This window comes from Dipodomys merriami, unplaced genomic scaffold, assembly GCF_024711535.1.
Source record: "Dipodomys merriami isolate MVZ:Mamm:240054 unplaced genomic scaffold, mDipMer1.0.p SCAF_2, whole genome shotgun sequence".
Taxonomy (NCBI): domain Eukaryota; kingdom Metazoa; phylum Chordata; class Mammalia; order Rodentia; family Heteromyidae; genus Dipodomys; species Dipodomys merriami.
This window is the reverse complement of record NW_027203381.1, coordinates 92,756,644-92,778,372: the sequence shown is the minus strand read 5'-3', so window position 1 is coordinate 92,778,372 and position 21,729 is coordinate 92,756,644. Positions and strand designations below refer to the sequence as shown.

Below are 21,729 nucleotides of genomic sequence, written 5' to 3'. Positions count from 1 at the left end.
TGTTTTAATTGTAGTGAATTGCGCTGTTTTGTAATGCCCTTTCTTGGCCATTCATCCTCTTAGAGACCCTTTAAAGTTCAAGTTTACTGAGTGCAACTTTTGTAATACATGTTACCTTCCAGTTCTTTCTCAAATCCAAAGCAAGACTTTAAACTTTGCTTAATATATTGTATCAAGCCAAGCAGTTCTTTCTAGTATCATTTCCCTACTTGAAGTGTTCTGAAAATTAAAATTAGTTGTTATATTCAGCAGACTGAGAAGCATATCATTTTTCTCATTGCTTTGGATATTTGCTTATGTTATCTCAAAGTATCACCATTAATCTGATTATCTTTTTTCTTCTACACCTCATCACCTTTGTAATAAAAACAAAAAAATGAGCCTCATTCACCTAAGTCCAACATTTCTCCTCACCTTTATGGAGGTGATATATAAGCCCTTGAAATACACCTGATAAGAGTGTCATGTTTACTAGAGACCTTGAGCCACACCTTATAGTCCAACAATGTGATTTGTCTGGAAAGTTAGCATACCTATCAGCTCAATCTTTCACAAGTGTTGTAGAATAAAAGGTAAAGGGCAGTTGACTATGTCTGCCTTTCTGGGTCTTCATGAAATTGGACACCAGAACTTATTGAGCACCTTTGAGTGCCAATACTCCTATGCATATTTTCACATTTACTGTGAAGAAAAGTGGGTCTTATCTGTCGTACCACAGTTTGAAATAAAAAATTCATGCTTGTTATGCACACTACTTCTTGAGGCATGCCTACAATTTATGTTTTTGTTTTGTTTTGTTTTGTTTTTGGGTCCGGTCGTGGGCCCTGAACTCTAGGCCTGCGCGCTGTCCCTCAGCTCTTCAGCTCAAGGCTAGCACTCTACGCTTGAGCCACAGTGCCACTTCCGGCTTTTTTCTTTTTTCTTATGTGGTGCTGAGGAATGGAACCCAGGGCCTCAGGCATGCAAGGCAAATGCTCTACCACTGAGCCACCTTCCCAGCCCCTTATATGTTTTTTTCTATGATAAATTGTAGCCACAATTGTAAGTACAGCAGTTTTTAACGTGTGTTTCTAGTGAATAGTCAACCATGAGAGTGGTCTATGGGATCCCACAAATTGTGTAGTTGGTGTGATTGGTGAGAGTTATCTTGGTGACTACCAAAATGTATGGTATTACACAACACTACTCTTTCCCCTATCAAATCAAAACAAACAAGGCTGTTGCTTCTGCCTGATATATAAGTTTTTTAAATTTGGAATTCTTTCTAACTCTAAAGCCACTATTTAGTTAGGCTTTCATCATCTCTTATTGGGCATATTATAATACCTGTAGTTTGCTACTTCCTACCTTTTTTTTTTTTTTTTTTTGCTTATTTTAACTACTACACATATCAGCCAATAGTCTCATCATTGTAAAACCAACAACAATTCTCTATACAACCCTCTAAGATGTAGTTATCTTATTTACAGATAACTTGAGACATGGGCTAATGAATACAGTTCATATGAAGTTTTTCTTTATGGAAATTTTATGTATTCTATTGAAAGCAAATAAGCAAAAAAAAAAACAAAACAAAAACAAAAACCATTTACTGACCCAAGTTTATGGATACAAAGGGAAAATAATTGCTTGATTCGATAGTATCACCAGATTTGTATAATGTGGTAGAATGGGATGGTTAAGGAAGAGAGAAATTAGCTAGTATCTAGATTTCTATGTTGTCCCAAATGTTGGCTTTATACACATACATACAACTTGAATTTGTGCAAAACCCTATAAAATAGCAATTTTGTGCTCCTTTAAAACTCAGTGGTAAAAATGATTATCACTCTATGGCAAATGCATGCCATTTGGGTTGGTATGAGAGGCCTGGAATCCAGAACTCTGGAGTGTGTACATATATTCTAATATTCTTACATTCTGGTTTTTTAGTCTTTTGCTATCTTGACCAAAAACACTAATACTCATTCAGAACTTCCTTGCTATGTACTGTAGATAAGAAATTTGCCATGAATTTCTCTTGTATGTGTGATAAGGAAGAAACCTTGCCAAGAAAGAATAGAAAACCATCATCTCATCATTAGAACTTCTGATAACTAAAAATAAAATGGATTGAAAACATACTCTTGTGTGTTCCATGAATTCATTTATTCTTCTTAAACCATACATTAATATTACTGAATGAGCACCCTCTAGTGGATAGTTGTAACAGTTAACAAGGAACTGCTAATTTTGAACCTGTTCAGTTTAGCAGTTTCTAGATAAAAACGTTTTCATATATATATATCTTTTTTTTTTTTTTTTTTTTTTTTGCCAGTCCTGGGGCCTGGACTCAAGGCCTAGGCTCTGTCTTTGAGCCTCTCTGTGCTCAAGGCTAGAGCTCTACCACTTGAGCCACAACACCATTTCTGACTTTTTCTGTTTATGGAGATAAGAGTCTCATGGACTTTACTGCCTAGGCTGGTTTTGAACTACAATCCTCAGATCTCAACTTCCTGAATAGCTACAATTACATGTGTGAGCCACCAATGCCTGGCTAAATCTAGTTTATATTTAAAAAATGAGTGAATGTTGATAAGAAGACAATAATGATTTAGCATATTGGAGGTAACAACAGAACACAATAGTGAAACATTCTACAGAAAGGTTTTCTGGGTTATACAGGCCCATCAAGTTTCAGGAATCAGTTTACAGCCCTGGTTTTCTTTTTTAAATTTAATTTAATTTAATTGTAAAGATGATGTACAGATCAGTTACAGTTACATGAGTAAGGTAATGAGTACATTTCTTGTCGAACAATGTTATCCTCTGCTAGGACTATCCTAGACATATTCTAATTACAAATGAGAGAAATCATGAAGCCTATGGTTCTTTGAGTCTGGCTTACTTCAATTACTATTTTTTCTAAGACTTTTCATTTCCTTATGAATGATGCCATTTCTTTCTAATGGAAGAATAGAATTCCATTGTGTGTGTGTGTGTGTGTGTGTGTGTGTGTGTGTGTGTGTGTGTGTGTGTGTGTATATGTGATATATATATATATGGTATATGTATATATATATATCACATTTTCTTGATCTGTTCATCTACTGAGGAGCATCTGGGTTGATTCTATGTCTTAGCTATGGTAAAAAATGCTGCAATGAACTTAGTTGTGCTGGTAGCTTTAGTGTGGCCTTGTTTATGATCATTTGGGTAAATGCCTAGGAGTGGGATTGCTGGATCATAGAGGAGCTCTATGGTTAGTCTTTTAGAGAACCTCCATACTTCTTTCCAAAGTAGTTGAACCAGTTTTACTGATAGTAGTGTAGTAGCATTCCCTTTTGTCCAAATCCCAGCCAACGTCTGTTATTATTTGTTTTCTTGATAATGACCATTCTAACTGGGGTGAGGTAGAATCTCAATGTTGTTTTGATTTGCATTTCTCGTATGGTCAGAAATGTTGGACATTTCTTCCTGTGTCTATTGGCTATTCTTTCCTCTCTAGAGGAAAGAGGTGGTTAATGAGGTGGTTGTTTCTTTGAGCATTTGTTATTGGAGGGTTTAATTTTTTGAGTTCTAGGTATATTTTTGATTTGAGGCCCTTTTCTATTGTATGGCTAGTGAAGATCTTCTCTCAACCTGTGGGCTATTTAAGTTGCTAGCTATGTCCTTTGCATTGCAGAAGCTCTGCATTTTAGTGCAATCCCATTTATCCAGTCTTCCTTTGATTTGTTGTTTCTGGATCTTTATTTAGGAAGTTTCGACCCCTGCCAAGGAGCCATAGTGTATCTCTATCCCTTCCCGTTATATTTTCAGGGTATCTGCTTTTACCTCGAGGTCTATGATCCATTTGGAGTTGATTCTGGTGCAGGGTGATATGTAAGGATCTAGCTTCAGTTTTTTACACGTATATAGACAATTCTGCCAGCACCATTTGTTGAAGAGGCTGTCTTTCTTCCATCTAGTGTTTTTGGCTCCCTTATCAAAGATTAGGGTTCCAGCCCCAGGACCAGCAAAAATATATATATATATATATATATATATATATATATATATATATATGATCTAGAATATAATCTAGAAATGGCTAAACTGAACTGGTTCTAAATTAGCAGTTCCTTGGTAACTGTTACAACTATTCACTAGAGGGTGCTCATTTAATCATTTTAATAGTCTGGTTTAGGAAGGTAACTCTACACAATTATTAGTGTGTTACTTTTATCAACTATTGGTATCTGTATATACAATTATTTTATTAACTTAGAATAGCTTTTAAAGTTCTTAAGAAGAAAAATAAGCAATGACTATGTATTTGTTCTATTTGATGATAAATAGTTGAAAGTGTTTTTATTAGCACACAATACAAATCCTAATACACAATACAAATTGCTTACAAGGTGTATGATAAAGATCAAGCCACTACAGGCTTCATAAATTCAGTTATATTTCTGACCACTTCTCTGTTATACATGACTCAAATACTGGATAATTTTTTTAAATCAAATTTAGGTAGACTGGGATACACATTCATAAGATTTGTTGTACAGTTCATAGGTTTCCCATTGAAGTATATTTTAAAGAAATAGTTTTATTTGAAAACCTGTTCAAAATACAGGTTTTAGGCCCTATATCAGATTTACCGAATCAATAGCTCCAGGTAGGACTCAGTAGTCTTTTCTACAGACATTGACGAGCTTTAAAGTTCTTACCCTGATAAGTAGTTGAAACAGATATGCCAGGAAACTATCATGGCCCCGTCCATAGTAAGCAAGAAGCAGTGAGTGGAAAAAGCACATATTGGACCTAAATTGAAATTCACATGGCATGCATGAGTCACAGGTGTTACATTTTAATCCAGCCATTTCTTACACAGGCAACTCCAGGGTGCACAGCAGCTGGAATTTATTTAATTGACCATGGTTAATGAGGCTCCCAAAGAACTCAGCCAGAAAGGTCAGCTAGTAAATAAATTAAATGTTTCCTGCTGCATCATCTGTCGGTTGATGTGAGCTTGATTGTCAAGAGATCTAATTGTTGGACCAAATACAAATTAAACTAAAGCTATTGGGGGCAAGCCTGCATCATCAGTCTATAAGTGATTTTTCAATCATCCTTGGATCTGTATCATCTGAGCCACTCATCACCTCATTAACTCTATTACTGTAGAGTTCACTGTAGTTAGCTTTTTATTCTTTTTATCCTTGGCAGAGAGAAACATTAATATTCATTACTTCAAACAAAATTTTTATCATAATATTTCTAACCATAGTATCTGGTCATAAATTTTATCTCTAAGAAAAATACTTTTTGTGTGAATAATGACAGACCGAAATCTATTTTCATAGACATACAGTTAAGATAGGCCCTTAAAAAATGTTTTCGCAAGATTTATTTTCTTCAGAGACCTGAAACTGGGGCAAATGAGGCATACCCTTCTTGTGCAGTAATTATAATATTTTAGTGTAGGAAATTCTTTTTCTAGAAGCCACAATGAATAAAATCAAATTTTAAAATAAAAATAAGATCACAGCAGTGCTTGCTGGAGCCATTTATGGAGGAAAAGGAAAAGTTGGGAAGACTGATCTTGACTGAAAATCACCGCAAATGAAGTGTAAACCCAGGACCTCACTCACCCTATTAATATTTTTTTCTCTTTCTATTTCTAGAGATATTCTCACTTCTCCAGAGCTTTGGCAACATGCTGTCCTCTTGAACAGATTCAGTTATCCTTCTGCACTGGAAGAGGAGTTACATTTGAAGGGCTATCATCCACTTGTTGAAGGATCTTTATCCTACTACCCTAAATCTATGAAATGTTACCTCAGTAGAACTCCTAGTCGAATGCCTTCAGAAAGACACCAAACTGGGAACCTGAAAAAATACTATCTCCTAAATGCTGCTTCTCTTCTGCCAGTGTTGGCACTGGAATTAAAGGATGGAGAGAAGGTTTTGGACCTGTGTGCTGCACCTGGAGGCAAATCAATAGCTCTGCTGCAGTGTGCTTACCCAGGTAGTTGATTTTCTTTCAGAACTTGACAGCATTTTAATAGCTGTATATGTCAAATACTGTGAAAACATATGGGAAGAAATGTAAAATTGAATTTATAACATTAGGAAGTCTGAAAACCAGATGTTATGCTCAAGAGTAGATATTTTAGCTGAGAAGTCAGTATAAACATCCTCTTGGAGCCGGGCACCAGTGGCTCACACCTGTAATCCTAGCTACTCAAGAAGCTGAGAATTGAGGATTGCGGTTCAAAGCTAGCCCAGGCAGGAGAGTCCATGAGATTCTTATCTCCACTAAACCACCAGAAAACTGGAAGTGGCACTGTAGCTCAAGTGGTAGAGCCCTAGCCTTGAACTGAGGGACAGTGCCCAGACCCAGATTTCAGGCAACAACAAAAAATAACAGCATCTTTGGGGCTGGATGTGATATTTCATACTCATAATCTCAGCTACTTGGAAGACAAAAGAGGGAGGATTTAGGTCCAGAGCTAGTCTGGTCAAAAAGACTATCTGAAATAAAGCATTAAAGGCATAGGACTAACATGGCTTATGTGGTAGAATGACTACATAGCAAGTTCAAAACTTTGGGGCAAGCCACAGAACTGAAAACAAACATACAGACACTATCGCCAGATAGTATAAATGCGGATAAGCCAGTGATAACATTATAAATTATTGTTTACTTTTTGTTGTTGTTGAGAACTGAACTCTGGACCTCAAAAATCTTTATTCGTATTATCATTGAAAGCAACAAATCAACATTCCTGTCAATTGTTTTGTTAATAAGTGATACTATAAAAAAGAACTAACCCAGATATTTGGTGATTATTACTTATTTCTAGATGAGGCAGAATTCAATATCTGTTCTGTCTGATTTTTTTATTGGATGGTCTTATTTTTTTTATAAGTGTAAATGCTGTTGTTCACACAGGTAATAGAATACAAATGGTAAAACTCTGTTGTAGTGGCTTCATTGGCTCTTCAGTCTCATTCAGAAATATTGTCTCAAATCTTCAGATATCCTTAAGCATTACTTCAATTACTTTTTTATGAGAGCATACTTTAAATTCATTTCCACTGTTGTCAAAATCCAAATATTTGAAGGCATTTCAGTTACAAAAAGCAGTGTTGCTTAATTGTTAGATTTATTCATTCATTTATTCACTTTTCTCAACCAAGACACCAGCATATTAAACTGCCCTTTTTTTTTTTAATGCTCTGGGAATTTTTAAACTCAGTAAAGTTTGCCTTAAGATTCTAGATGAGAGAGAGAGGTCTGAGGAGATCTGAGGATTATGGTTTGAAGCCAGCCTGGGCAGGCAGGTCCATGAAACTCTTATCTCCAATAAACCACTCCAAAACCTCAAGTGCCAGGAAGTGGCCCTGTGGCTCAAAGTGGTAGAGCACTAGTCTTGAGCAAAAGAGCTCAGGGACAGCATCTAGGTCCCTAGTTCAAACCCCATGACTGACAAACAAAAATCAAAAACCAAAAATATTCTTGATGGGTAGGAAATTTGCTTATATTTTATATTTATAAAATTAGTGAATGACCATATGAAAAAAGATGTTCCACTGGAGGTATTCTCCTTTAGAAAGGTAATGTCTGAAAATTCTTTTAAAACTATCCATACCTGCCATTCTCTTAGAAAGTTATTAGTAGTTTTAGTTCCAGGGCATACACATCACAGTTTGAAGACTGGTAACTTATTTCTTCCTTTGAGAGATTTGCTATTGAAATAATTTTTTAAAGTGAGAAATGCCAGTCTAAATGTACTTTGTCTGGGTATGACTAGGTTGGTTAACTTAGAAGAAAATATAGTGCAAGTTTTAGAGTACTGGTAAAAGCTGTTATTGAAGCTTGCCATATTTTAGGGTAAGAAAGCAAAATAAACAAGATCATTTTGTAAGGTTGTATTGTTATTGATTTAATTAAAGATGAATTTTATGGAATTATCTATTATTAGAATATTTGTTTCCACTTCCAGCCTATTTTTATACTGGCTGTTACAACTGTATACTTGATAATACTGGAAATACAAAATTTTTAGTATTGTGAAAGATGGAAGGGAGATATCACATTGGGTTTCATTTTGAAGAGGGAGCATTTTAACCTTAAATTATCATCATTAGCAGGCTATAAATATTGTACACATCTGTGAAAGGAAGCTGATTTGATTAGAAACCCAGAGGCAAACTGACATAATCTAGGAGTTTGAAGTAAGTGAGAAAGAATCTTCCTGTTCTTACATCAAGGGTAATGAACTGCAGGCAGTGTTCCAAGTAAAGTAGTTTTTCCTCTAAGTAGGACTAATGATAATGGTTCACTAAGAAGTACAGATGTCTTCATGCTGATCCTTGAAGTGCAAAATTAGGTTAGCCACAGGCCTCAGATTTGGAATGCAGAAGCAATGCTAATCAAAGCTTTTATAAGCAAAACTTAAAATGATGGCTATACTAGGAGTGAATTTTATGCACCAAATTTCTTTAGGTCGTTATTTGCTGTTTTTCTGGACAGAGGCTCATTGTGTTAAATGATCTCAGAGCTTATGTTTTAGGATGATTTGAGAAAAAAAATACTGCACTCTTCTGTTGGTCTAGCTGGTCTCACCTATTTGCACAGTGATAGACTCTTCACTGTGTGTGTGTGTGTGTGTGTGTGTGTGTGTGTGTGTGTGTGTGTGTGTGTGTGTGAATTCATCCTTTGAAGTATCTTAATTGTGACAGTAAAGGAACAAACAATTTTAATTCTAAATAGTAAACCGTGAACATACTAAACAATGGTGAGTGAGCTTGATCAAGTGGTATGTTCAGCTTTCTTGGCTATAGATCTTTTCCAGTAAAATTCTTCTCCCTATCAGTATTAAGGATATTTTTTTTTTTGGTGTCATTCCTGGGCTTGAACTGAATCTGAATGCTGTCCTGAGCACTTTTATCAAAGCTAGGCCTCTACCACTTGATCCACAGCTTCACTTCCAGCTCTTTTTGGTGGTTAATTTGAGATAAGAGTCTTAAAGACTTTCTTGCCTGGGCTGGCTTTGAATTGTGATCCTCAGATGTCAGCGTCCCATGTGCTAGGATTGTATGTGTGACCTGCTAGTGCCAGCATAACATTTTTTTTGGTATGTGTACAGTTACGGAGGTTTTGAACTCACAGCCCTCTTCTCTCACTTGGCTCTTTCACTCATAAGTGGTACTACCATTTGATCCATTTTCTTGCTGGGTCATTGAAGATAAGTCTCTCAGATATGTCTGTGCAGCTGGCTTCACTCCTTAAAGCACAGTCTCCTTCCTTAGTAACTGATTATAGTCTCAAACCATAGTTGCCAGCTAGTTATAACATTTTGACAACTGGTAAGCCTTTGGTTGTGGATAAAATTGGAAAGACATCTTCCTTGAATTGCTTTTGTACTCCTTCCTGCTGCTTCTTATCTCTAGGTTTTTTTTTTTTCTCATGCTACACTTACCATTTTGTCTGCTTCCCCTACTATCATCTTTCCATCCTTTAGGTTTTTCCCAAGAAATCAACTTCCCTTCATTAAGTGCATCTTTGTACTAATAACAAAATAATAACTTATGTTGGAACACATGCATGTATCCATGTTAATCATGTTGCTAAAAATGTGATATTGAATGTTTTAGCAGTCTGTATTTCCAATATATTTTTCCAATATTTTATATCTTCATAAAAAATCTTAGAAATCCTAGAAATTAGAAAATCATGGTGTGACTATCACTAATATATAATGCCTCTCTTAGCTCTACATGGCTTGAGTTAATGATTATTAACCACATTTTTACACATGAAACTGAGGCAACGAGAAATTAACTAAACTGCCTAAATGGCAGTGCCAAGATCTGAATTATTTCTTCATTTTTGAAGTTTCACCATGATACTGTGCTGATTTGTAGATGAGTTAGAGACAGGCTGTGTCTAGTCTATAATAAATGTTTAGTAACCCAGAACATTAAAGTGGTTTTATTCCCAAATACGTTTTAATCTAATGTCACTTAATTTTTAAGCAAATTCTTTGTTGCAATTTTGTGCTTTTGTGAAGTTATAACATTATTTACAAGTAGCAGAGACAATTTTATCATTAGCCTTTATGGCCCTTTCATTACATAGGCAAGTAATGTATGAAGGGTCTAACACTTTAGAGTCCTAGCTCTAGGCAGTTTTCTCTATTTAGATTGCATATATGGTCTCTGTCTTTGTCTTCTATACCTGCATTTTCATGAAATAATATAAATCAACATGAAATATTTTCAGATTATAAAAAGTGCTATCAAGGCAAAAAAAAAACCAGTGCTCAATCTATCTTTAAGCTTCCTATTTCTCCTATATTTTGCCACTGAGTATCTGAAGATTATTGAAGGATTAATGAGATTTTGTTTTCTTTAATATTTTCTTTTCTACATCTTGTTGTTTTCTACATAAGGATATAGTCTGTGCACAGAAGAACTAGGTATTTATTTCACTTAATCTGCATTTGTGCCAGTTTTTACAGAAACTAGACTATGTACTTACTTCCTCTAGTTCTGTGGGCCTTTCTGGTAATTTAGCACTAGATGGCACCCTAATTTCACGTTTGCATAGAGTCCAAGCCTTGTTTCTGTTTCAGTCCCAGGGGATCCCTTAAACACAATTGTGTCCATATCCTTCATAGGCTTGATGCTCTAAGTAGGCTAATCTGTGCCTGCAAAATTCTATATGAGGTCAGATTAGGATCAAATGCCTCATCCAGAAATTGCTGGATTTTGCCTGACACAAAGCCATACCATGATAGGCCTGGCCCCAGGCTCCTTTTCAGTGACTTGAAGCATAGTGCCCTTTTAGTTCAAGTTGGAGATTAATTTCTCTTTTTTGTCTGGGGTCAGGGATGAATAAAAGGAGCAATTCCAAGGCTACTAGAGTTGTAACCACCCTGAGTTACACCCAGAGCCCACACCTGTTGAGACTGGCACAGCATAAGGACTATCTGCTGCTGAGGTGTGCTCATGGCCCAGGATTGCTGCAATCAGGCACAGGTGATGCTGTCTAAATTTAAGTTTCCAATCAGCCATGGCATTAAGGTATAACCAGAGGTTCCATCCAAAGGCACTAGCTTGGGAACAGGAAACTTTTATTAGAATATGCCCAGTATAGATTTCACTAGTCTGGCACTGAGTTCTAAGGCTCCTATGTTCATTTTTCTTTCTTTCTTTCCTTTTTTTTTTTTTTTTTGTCCATCGGGGGGCTTGAACTCTGGGCCTGTGCGCTGTCCCTCAGCTCTTCAGCTCAAGGCTAGTGCTCTACCACTTGAACCACAGTGCCACTTCCGGTTTTCTAGTGGTTTATTGGAGGTAAGAGTCTCACAAACTTTTTTACCTGGGCTGGCTTTCAACCGCAATCTTCAAATCTCAGCCTTCTTAGTAGCTAGGATTACAGGTGCGAGCCAGCGGTCTTTTCTTTACTCCATAGAATGAGTCTTATTTGTTTTCTGTGCTGTCTAACATTGTAGGAGGGCTAGTAGAGATAGCCTCCTATTTTCTTGCCTTGATGCTAGCTGGGGGCACACCTGAGTCTCAAAATTGCCAGACCTGCACAGTCTTAAGGGTATGCATCAGACCCATGCAAAATCTAACAGTGATATATGCTGAAACATAAGTATGTCTCATCAAGATTCAGGTTTATACCTACTACTAAACAGTTTAAGAGCTAAGAGGGTATTTGATCTCTACTATTCTGTTCTTGACAGTGAGCTTCAAGCAAAGTTTCTACTCCCCAGTGAATGGAGTCTTGCTCCTCACCCTTCTGCCCAATTGATAGTAGACTCATTGGCTGGCTAAGAAAGGTGTAGAGCTCAGTCTTCAAGTACTAGCCTGAGAACATGGATTATGAAGCTCTGCCTTAGTTTCAATGTGATGGGCCTGAATGTCTGAACTTAATTCCTTCCCTGTCTGCAAGTAGGAAAAATCTCTCTACCCATGTCACACTACTTTCAGTTGAGGAAGGGATACCATGACAAATCTTTCCTTTTTGCATCTTTATTATATTCAAACCAGAGACTATAGTTTTTCACCTAGCTTCCTTAGCCTGTATAAAAGGAGTTTGGTATGCAAATACCTGTTCAAATGAGTAAGACTATGGGAATACAATAACTCATGGGTCTTATGCAGCCACCATTTTGCTCCCAAAAACTTATCGCAATTAATCCTAAAAAAAAAAATAAACATTCTGCAAGGTAGCTAGAACTGAGACACTTAAATAATTATCTTTCTTGAAGTCTTCCCAGCACACAATGTAAATCAAATTAAGGAATCCAACACACTACCTTCCTTCATTTTAAATAAAACACATGCCACAGAAGAAACTCTACATTTGTAGTAGAATATATTCTCTTCTTTTAATGGCTTGTGCTTTAGTGTGAGAACTGTGTTTAACATATTGTTTGTATAGCATATCTTTTGGATTGCATAATTATTTATAGATTTTCATCCCTCTCAATTAGAATGAATTGATGAAGTAGGAGAGCTTCTGGGAGGATATGGAGCCATGCCTATTATAAATGTTTTATTACATGTATACTTGTGTCAGTATTTCAGTTTTTAAAGAACAAGATATTGAATAAACATCAAGTCTTTTTTAATGCCCATGATGAATTGACTTTTCTCTCTCTCTGTCTCTCTGTCTCAAGAGTGTATATGTGTGTGTATAGTAGTATATATACAGTATATAGTATATATATATATATATATTGCTGAAAATAATTTGTCAATTCTATTTTCATTTGAAACTTTATATTTAGGTTATCTTCATTGTAATGAATTTGATAGTCTGAGATTGAGATGGCTGAGGCAGACACTAGAATCATTCATCCCACAATCTTTGATAAATGTAATTCAAGTGTCAGAATTCGATGGCAGAGAATTGGGACATGCCCAACCTGAAGCATTTGACAAGGTACTTTTATTACGTTGCAACAAACTGATGGGCTACCACTGATACCACTGTTATGTTGCTTTCAAGTTGTTTTCCTTGTGCTTGCTATAAAGTTTCTCAGTACTTTGAGGAATTTTGATAGAGTAAACATAGAAGTCATCATCAGATGGCCAATATGGTTCAGAGGAAACAGTAACATTGGAGTTAGGGATTATAGGACATTTTCTACTTACTGCTACCTCAGAAGTACTCAAGAAGAGATCAGATATTATTTGAGTCAATACATACATACTGGTACTGTATTGCTTTAATTCAATAACTTTTCATTTGAGAGTGTGAGAATTCAGAAAAAAGTCACTCAGTAAAGTCAAATGTAGTATTGGTTCTTAAAATAAAGGCTGAAAGTTTAACTATTTAAGAGTGTCAGTTTAAAATAAGTAACTTTTGTTAGTTTATGTTATGACCATCAAAAATATCAAATGTTGTAAGGTTTGGTGGGTCATGCATATAATACTAGTTACTTGAGTGGTAGAGATCAGTACATGATAGTTTGGAGCCAGCCTATGTAAAAACAAATCTGTGGTGCTCCATCTCAACCAATGGATGGTCTTTGTTATCCCACCTGAAGAGGAAGTCCATACTTGTCACTCTGGTGACATGGGGAAACACAAATAGGAGGATAGTAGTCTAGACAAGCTTGAGCATAAAGTAGAAAATCTACTTCAAAATTATCCAAGGCAAAAAAGGAGGTTGGGGCATGGGTCCAGTAGTAGAAAGCCTGCCTTTCATTTATGAGGCCTGGAGTTCAATTCTCAGTACTGTCAAAAAAGAAAAGAATATCAAATGTCATTAGTAACCATTATTAGATTTTATTCCTCTCATCTTCTCCCCTACTAACACAGAAAATAAACATACAAACTAAACCTGAACACCGAAATTACATAGGAAAATTTTCTGAAAACTAATAGTGAGGAAATGTTATAAAGAAGAACTTACCATGTTGTATTTTGGGTCCCAAATAGATGTTACTTACTTATTGCTGTTTGTCATGTAGCTTCTCTGTGCACTTTATGTCTAGGATATATTTGCATCATTTTTTCTTTTCCCTCTTTTAGGTGTTAGTTGATGCTCCATGTTCAAATGATCGGAGTTGGTTGTTCTCTTCTGATTCTCAGAAGGCAGCCTATAGGATACATCAAAGGAGGAATTTGCCTTTGCTACAAATTGAACTCTTAAGGTGAGGACTACTAATACTAATACAACACATAGTTTGAATTCTAATGAAATTTAAATAGATGTAACCAAGCCTATTCAGTCCCCTGAATGGAGGGTTTCCTATGTCAGTGTAGTGATTATTTCCCCTGAAGGCCAAACTAAAAAACTTCCAGCCTCCTTTTCAATTCTCATGCTGTAATTCTTCCTTCTTCTTACTGAAATGCAGGGTCATTTCATTATGTTTAAATGGGCACCAAGGATTCTGCTATGGTTCAAGGGCATTTTCTACCTGGGACCATCCCAAGGCTAGGCTTTGCCACCTCTATTCTTTCTTTCATCAGAATATGAGCACTCCTCTTAGAAGAAGTTTTGGATGCTTATTTTAGTAATTTTCTGGGTAAGTTGGCTACCTAGAAAGATATAACCAGTTGTTTGCATTTATTTTCTTCCTAAGAGTTTTCCAGAAATAAATGGGCTAACAAGACATTGTTTATTTATTTTGATTTCCTTTTTCAAGTTTTTTAAGTTTTCATCATAGAGGTCCTTCACTTCTTTGGTTAAGTTAATTCCTAGGTATTTTATTTTTTGTGAGGCTATTACGAATGCAATTGCTTTCCTAATTTTAGCCACACTTTTCTCATTGTTGGCATACAGAAAAGCCATTGATTTTTGAGGGTTAATTTTATACCTGCTACTTTGCCAAAGTTTTGAATCAGCTTGAGTTATTTGGGAATGGAGTCTATGGGATTCTTAAAATACAAGATCATGTCATCTGCAAAGAGGGAGAGTTTCACTTCTTCTTTCTCTATTTGGATCCCCTTTATGTTTGCATCTTGTCTTATTGCTGTAGCTAGGCATTCTAATACTAGATTGAAGAGAAGTGGAGAGAGTGGACGTCCTTGTCTCGTTCCTGAGTTAAGAGGAAATGGCTTTAGTTTTTCACCATTAAGTATAATGCTGGCTGTAGGTTTGTCATATACAGCCTTTATTATATTGAGGAATGTTCAAGGCTACAATGCTTGATAAGAAATGTACTCATTATCTTGCCCATGTAATTGTAACCCCTCTGTACAGTATTTTCACAATAAAAAAAAAGAAATTCAGTGAATCACACTGCATAGATGAATAGGGCATTAGTTTACATATATTCTCTTTCACCCTGAACATCGGGAAGTGATGAACTGAATAAATCATGAGTTGGTTACAAAAAAAAAAGACATTGTTTCTTTAATATTAGAGATATTTATGAACATTTTGGATCTGAGTTACAAAAGAGATTTTGATTTATACACTCTTTTCAAATAATTCCTGTTATTAATGTTGTCTTATTCCATTCTCTATTGTCATAACAAAATGCCTGAGTCTGTATATTTTGTTTTCAAAACAAGTTTATTTGAATTACATTTTTAGAGATGTAAGAGAATGGCACCAGCATCAAATTGGTTGTGATTGGTACCTCTGTTGATATCACACTATAGGGGATAGTACTGCAGTGAGAATGGATGTGGAAAAAGTGGAGCACACATGGCATAATAGGGAGCCAAAGAGGGATCAGAGGAGATAGTTTTGTTTATTTTGCTTATTCTGAAACAATATATCACTCTTACAGGAACCAACCAGAATCCAAACTATATTAATTCTTTTCCAAAGTTGTGTTTGAGGACCTATCTACTTCTTGCTTTGTATCATCTCTTAAAGATCCTGCCATTGTTGGGAGTCAGTGGCACACCTTTGTAAACCTAGCTATTCTTATGGCTGAGATCTTCAGCCAGGGCAGAAAAGTCTGTGAGGCTAAACTACAAAAAAAAAAACAAAAAACCCAGACATGGAGTTGTGACTTAAGTGTTAGAGTGCTAGCTTTGAGCAAAAAGAAACTCAGGGACAGAACCCAGTTTCTGAGTTCACTCACACACACAAAGATTCTACCATGTCCACACCACTGCAAGCACCAAGGAGGACCAAGCGTCCAGCATATAAAGCTTTGGGAAACATACTGAAACAATATTTAAATGATAAACATGTTTAACAAAATTTCTCTGAAATATGTAAGAGTTAAATGGTTCCTTATTTACAGCTTCTCACTAATACATAGCAATAAACACAAACATGTAAACATATAACCAAAGCTAATAATAGTTTTATTCTTATATCTGATCATGGACTGGCTGAGTATGGTGATTCATTTTAGGATTTCCTAAATTTTTTTCTAATTATCTCTTATCTGGCAGTTCGTCCACTTTGTTTGAAATGTTCTTAATATATGCCTTTCATATACTAAAACTCTCAAGCATTTTGAAAACTGTCAGCCCACTTCCCTTTTTAGCTTGTGGGTTACTAATCTACCAAAATCACTTTTCTCATTTCTTTGATCTGGCTTGGAGGTTAGTTAATTTCTGCTACTCTGGGCCTTGCTATTTTTATCCCTTACACCTTAATGAAGATACTAAATCCTGTTCTGTTCTGACTTAAGTATTGTGGCCTTTGAGGGTTTTTTGTTTTGTTTTTATAGGGTATTGGTAAGCATCGAGGCTCACTAAGAATGTTTCTTTTTTCTTCTGTCTCATGAGAAGAACAAACCATTTTTTTATACTTATTCATTACAAAGGATTTTTGTGCTGGGTGCTGGTGGCCCATACCTATAAATCTAGCTACTCAGGCGACTGAGATCTGAGGATCACAGTTTGAAGCCAGCTTGGGCAGGAAAATCCCAGAGAATCTTATCTCCTTTAAACTATTCAGAAAAAGCTGAAAGTAGCATGTGTCTCACTAGCCTTGAGCAAAGAAAGCTCAGAGATAAAAGCCCAGGCCTTAAATTCAAGCCCCAGTACCTACAACAACAACAAATCTCTTTGTATTTTCTGTTTTATTCACCTCTTTTCTTTCCATTTTATCTCAATCTATTTTATTTATTTTATGGTCCTTCAATCTTCCAAACCTATTTTCATTAAAGTTACAAAGACCTATGAATTGGTAAATGAGTAATTTTCTATCTTACTTTTACTTATTCTATTATAAAAAATAAATTTCCAATTTTAAAAATGTGTTTAGTTTCTTTTTGTTGTTGCTATTTCTTTTTATTATTATTTTTATTATTATTATTATGAAAATACCATACAGAGGGGTTACAATTATATGGTCAAGACAGTGAGTACATTTCATATCAAGCAATGTTGCCTCCTCCTTTGTTTCCCCTTTCATCCCTTCCCCTCTCCATCCTCCCACCCCCATTGTTGCTATTCCCTTTTTTTTTTTTTTTTTTGAGATAATCTCACTTGGTAGTCCAGATGGGCTGTTTTCTGGCCTCAACTTCCTGAGTGTTGGGATAACAGGCATGTTTCAATACTCCCTAATATTGTAATAAAAACATTTAATCCTGTTGAATCAATAAGCTTCCTTTCTTTGCAAAGCTAATTACTGGTTTCAAGTTTGGCTTATAGTCTTAAAACTTTTTATACCTTCTCACAACTAAATAAATACAGAAAGATACATTTAAAATAATTGCTACTATTTTGTCTACATATATGTATGCACTTTATTCTCTTTAAAGTCAGTGAAAAATCCAGGAGGATCAATCCATGGTATTATATGGATTTTCTTTCTTTTTGTTCTTGCATGATGTCCTTTAATTGGTCTCATTGGTCAGGTATACCATAATTTCTTATTGGTCAGGAGTACCATTATTTCTTGGCTAACATGGAGTTTTAAAATTGAGGAACACAATTTTTAATATTTGAACTATTTTCCAAAAAATTGTCATGTTATTTAATCTTTTGTATGATTTTGTTGCCTGGTTGTGCCCACTTAAAATGCTTTTTTTTTCTCTTGATATTTGTGATTACTTGTTTTCTTTTTTCCTTCCTTCTTCATAGATGCTTTCCTTACATTTTTCTTAATTTTCATTTAATCCATTCATCCCACAAAATTGAGAATGTAATACAAACTTAATCTCCAGATTACCTTCTGAAAATCCTGAAGTCGTTCCCTGTTGCTCAACAAGACTTTCTGTTGAAGTTTTATTTACTTTTTGTTTTGGAGGCGGTCTTAAGATGTTGCCCAAGCTGTCCTTGAACCTGTGGTAATATGTGTGCAATACCCTATTACATTTGGTGCAAGCTCTATAAAAGACATGTCTTGTGACCTGACTTACTCTTATTCCACTAATCTTATTACTTTGAACTATTTTTTAATTGTGCCCATTTTATCATCTCCACCTGTATGCTATTCAGTGTGTTTGAGTTCTAAAGTCTCAGGTGAAAGCATTTCTTATTTCTTTTGCTTTTGATTTCTAACTAATTCTCCCTTTCTGTTGGCAAACTCTGCTGTTTCTTCAGGAATCACTTCTGACATCTCTTTACTGAAAGCTTCAATAGATTCTCTAGATCTGGGAGTTGATACTTTTCTAATATCTTGGCCATCATTAAAAATGTGTGTATTACTTTCTGTGTTAGATATTTACCTTTCGTTATCTCACTTTTAGATAAGACTCAAACCTCTTGGAGTAAGGATTGTTTTATTGTTTTTATTTTTTACTGTAAAATTTGGCATCTGGCATACAGGAGGAGAATGGTAGACAGATTTAAAACATATTAAGTTATAAAATGGAGTATTTAGAATTTACTGATATAATTAAATTTTATCACAAAACTTAATCTGATATAATGATATAATTATTATTGTGCTCCAAGGTAATTAGGAATAAATGAAAAGCAATTCATATCATTTATTTTGATTGCTATTGTTTTTATGAATCTAAAGAATTCTTTGGGTTTTAATTTGGTTGTGTCTCCCATTTAATAATATTTTCTTAATAACCTATAACATATCATTCATCATTTAGAAAGATCATTCATATACTTACCTATATCTCTTATGAAAAACCTTAGTAGCTACTTTACTCTTCCATCTCCTTATTTCCCAGACAAAAATTTCTTTAGTATCGCATCACTTTAGTAGCATATGGACAGGTCAGAAATTGGGGAAGCCAGAGGTAATAAGCATAGATTTACACATAATCACATGTGATTGAGAAAAGTCTTCAACCAGTCATCATCTTTTTTCTTGAGTGGGTGTTCTGCCTTCCTTATCTCTTCTGTTTAGTCTGTATAAAAGGCTTTAGATCAACTTAAAGACAGCTGAAACCAAGTCTTTGGTCTGTGTGATAATGATGATAAAGGGGAAGAGTGGGGCACACAGTTGTACAGGCATAGAAAATGGCTTGATTTTTTGACACCTAGAATTCTTGGGGTTAAAAAGATAAAGGAAAAAATGATAATACGAGACACAATCTCTCTTTTATCTTTTGCCTTTAACTTCAGAGAATGAACAGACTATAGTAATTTTTTTCCATCAGAGATAACTATTTTATCACTGTATCATTTACAGAGAATTTTCCCTTGCCTGTCTCTGAAATCTTCCTCACAAACTTACTATTTTAACAAAAGGCAATTCTTTTTACTTCATAATAAGAGATAAAAATTTATGCACAAGAGAATAAATTGTTGTGTATGAGTTTTATTTAAACTATAAATCATTGTTAGCAGTTCCTTACCTGTATTTTTGAAGAGCAATCAGAAAGCAAGCAAGAATCACCTGATTTTATACCATAGACAAAGGATGGTAATCAAAATGGAGAAAAGGAATGGAAAGTGTAGCCAAGAGACAACTAAGTGAGCCAGGTATGGTGATACCTGCCTGTAATCACAACCCTAGAGAAGCTGAGACACGGGGGATATCCAGCTCTAGGCCACCCTAAGCTCATAGCTGGACCATACCTTAAGGAAAAAATTAGGCAACTATATTAAACTTTTTGGTTAAACTATTTTATTGAATACTAAACCTCTGTCTACATTTGTTTTTTGATAGATAAGCTTATGCTGTCTGTGGCTATATATTTACTTTACCAAAGATTATTTGAAATTGTATTAAATAATTATTCTTTTTTGTTGTTGTTGTTGGTCACTGGGCTGGGCCTGGGCGCTGTCCCTCAGCTCTTCAGCTCAAGGCGAGTGTTCTACTGCTTGAGCCACAGCACCACTTCTGATTTTCTGGTGGTTTATTGGAGATAAGAGTCTCATGGACTTTCCTGCCCAGGCTGGCTTTAACCACAATCCTCAGATCTTAGCCTCCTTAGTAGCTAGGATTACAGCCGTGAGCCACTGGCACCTGGCTAGATAATTATTCTTAATGGTATTGAGAATTTTAACTTTTGAAAAGACAATAATGTCTGGCCAAGTATTTTATAACTAAGTATCAATTTTGAGAAGGTTTTTGTGGATATGTTACATAAGTGAAACATAATTTATTTAGTAGAAATTTTTTGTGTTAATTTTTAAATCTATTTTTCCCTATGATTTATGTCCCCTAAAATAAAAGGATCTGATCCAGGCTGATATAATAGTGTCCTCCTACTTCAGATTCCCATGTGCTGGGACTACAGGTGTGTGTACAAACACTAATAGTGTATGTTACCAGTGTGTGTGTGTGTGTGTGTGTGTGTGTGTGTGTGTGTGTGTGTGTGTGTGTGTGTGTGTGTGTGTGTGTGTGTGTGTGTGTGTGTGTGTGTGTGTGTGTGCGCGTTCATCCTTGAACTTGAATTCTTGGCACTGTCCCTGAGCTCTTTTGTTCAAAGTTGGCACTCTACCACTTGAACCACAGCCACACTTCTGGCTTTTTGTGGTTAATTTGAGATAAGACTATCTAGGACTTCCCCTTCTTGATCTGGCTTCAAACTGTGGTCTTCTAATTTCAGCTTCCTGAGTAGCTAACTAGGATTACAGGTGTCAGCCACTGACTCCAGGCTGTTACTATTTTTTTTTAAGACCTGTTAGTAGATGTATGATTTTTTTGTATTGTTTTGCTTTTTTGCTTATGACTTTGAGGTGCAGGAATTATATTGAACATGCTAGGTAAGCATTCATCCATTAAAATATATACTTTCCTATAATATTCTTTTCAAAAGTCTTTTTTAACATTGACACGTGTTAAAATTATACAAAATCAAAAAGTAGTCATGAAACTGATGAAAAGTAAAATGATGACAGGAGCAAAGTTATCAAAGCATCTGGGTTTATCATGCACTTAATACAGACTCTTGAATTTATCCATAAAAATGGAAAATTAGTAACTCCTTTTAATTTATAAAACATGAAGTTATCTAAAGTTATATAAAATTCTTTCACAGAAATGTCCCCCAAATTAATTTCAAAATATAAGAATGCAGAACAAAGCCGGGTGCCAGTGGCTCATGCCTGTACTCCTAGCTTCTTAGGAGGCTGAGAGCTGAGAATCGCGGTTCAAAGCCAGCCTGGTCAGGAAAGTCCGTGAAACTCTTATTTTCATTAAATCACTCAGAAACCCATAAGTGGCATTTTGGCTCAAGTGGTAGACCACTACCCTTGAGCTGAAATGCTGAGGGACAATACTCAGGCCCAGAGTACAAGAAGAAGAACAATGATTAATGGGATAATTGAACAAAAACCAATTTTATCTGTAGTATACCATTTAAACATACATCTTTGTTATATCTTCTCAAAATTACTTGAGCCGCTTATTTCTGGTATATAATATACATAATACATACCATATGTACTTACCAGAGTCAAATTTAT

At 35.4% G+C, this 21,729-nt stretch overlaps 1 protein-coding gene across 4 annotated transcripts in view; it reads left to right on the top strand.

The window, feature by feature from the left end:
- Positions 1–21,729, top strand: part of Nsun3 (NOP2/Sun RNA methyltransferase 3) — a 49,023-nt gene that overhangs the window by 3,128 nt on the left and 24,166 nt on the right. For 2 of the 4 annotated variants that reach the window (XM_070030431.1, XM_070030429.1), the window contains exons 3-5: positions 5,649–5,992; positions 12,774–12,928; positions 14,023–14,144. In XM_070030431.1, the coding sequence (XP_069886532.1) occupies positions 5,649–5,992; positions 12,774–12,928; positions 14,023–14,144 (621 nt within the window). Of the gene's footprint in view, positions 1–5,648; positions 5,996–12,773; positions 12,929–14,022; positions 14,145–21,729 lie in introns of all 4 variants that reach the window. The other 2 variants (XM_070030430.1, XM_070030428.1) reach the window with 1 other exon arrangement.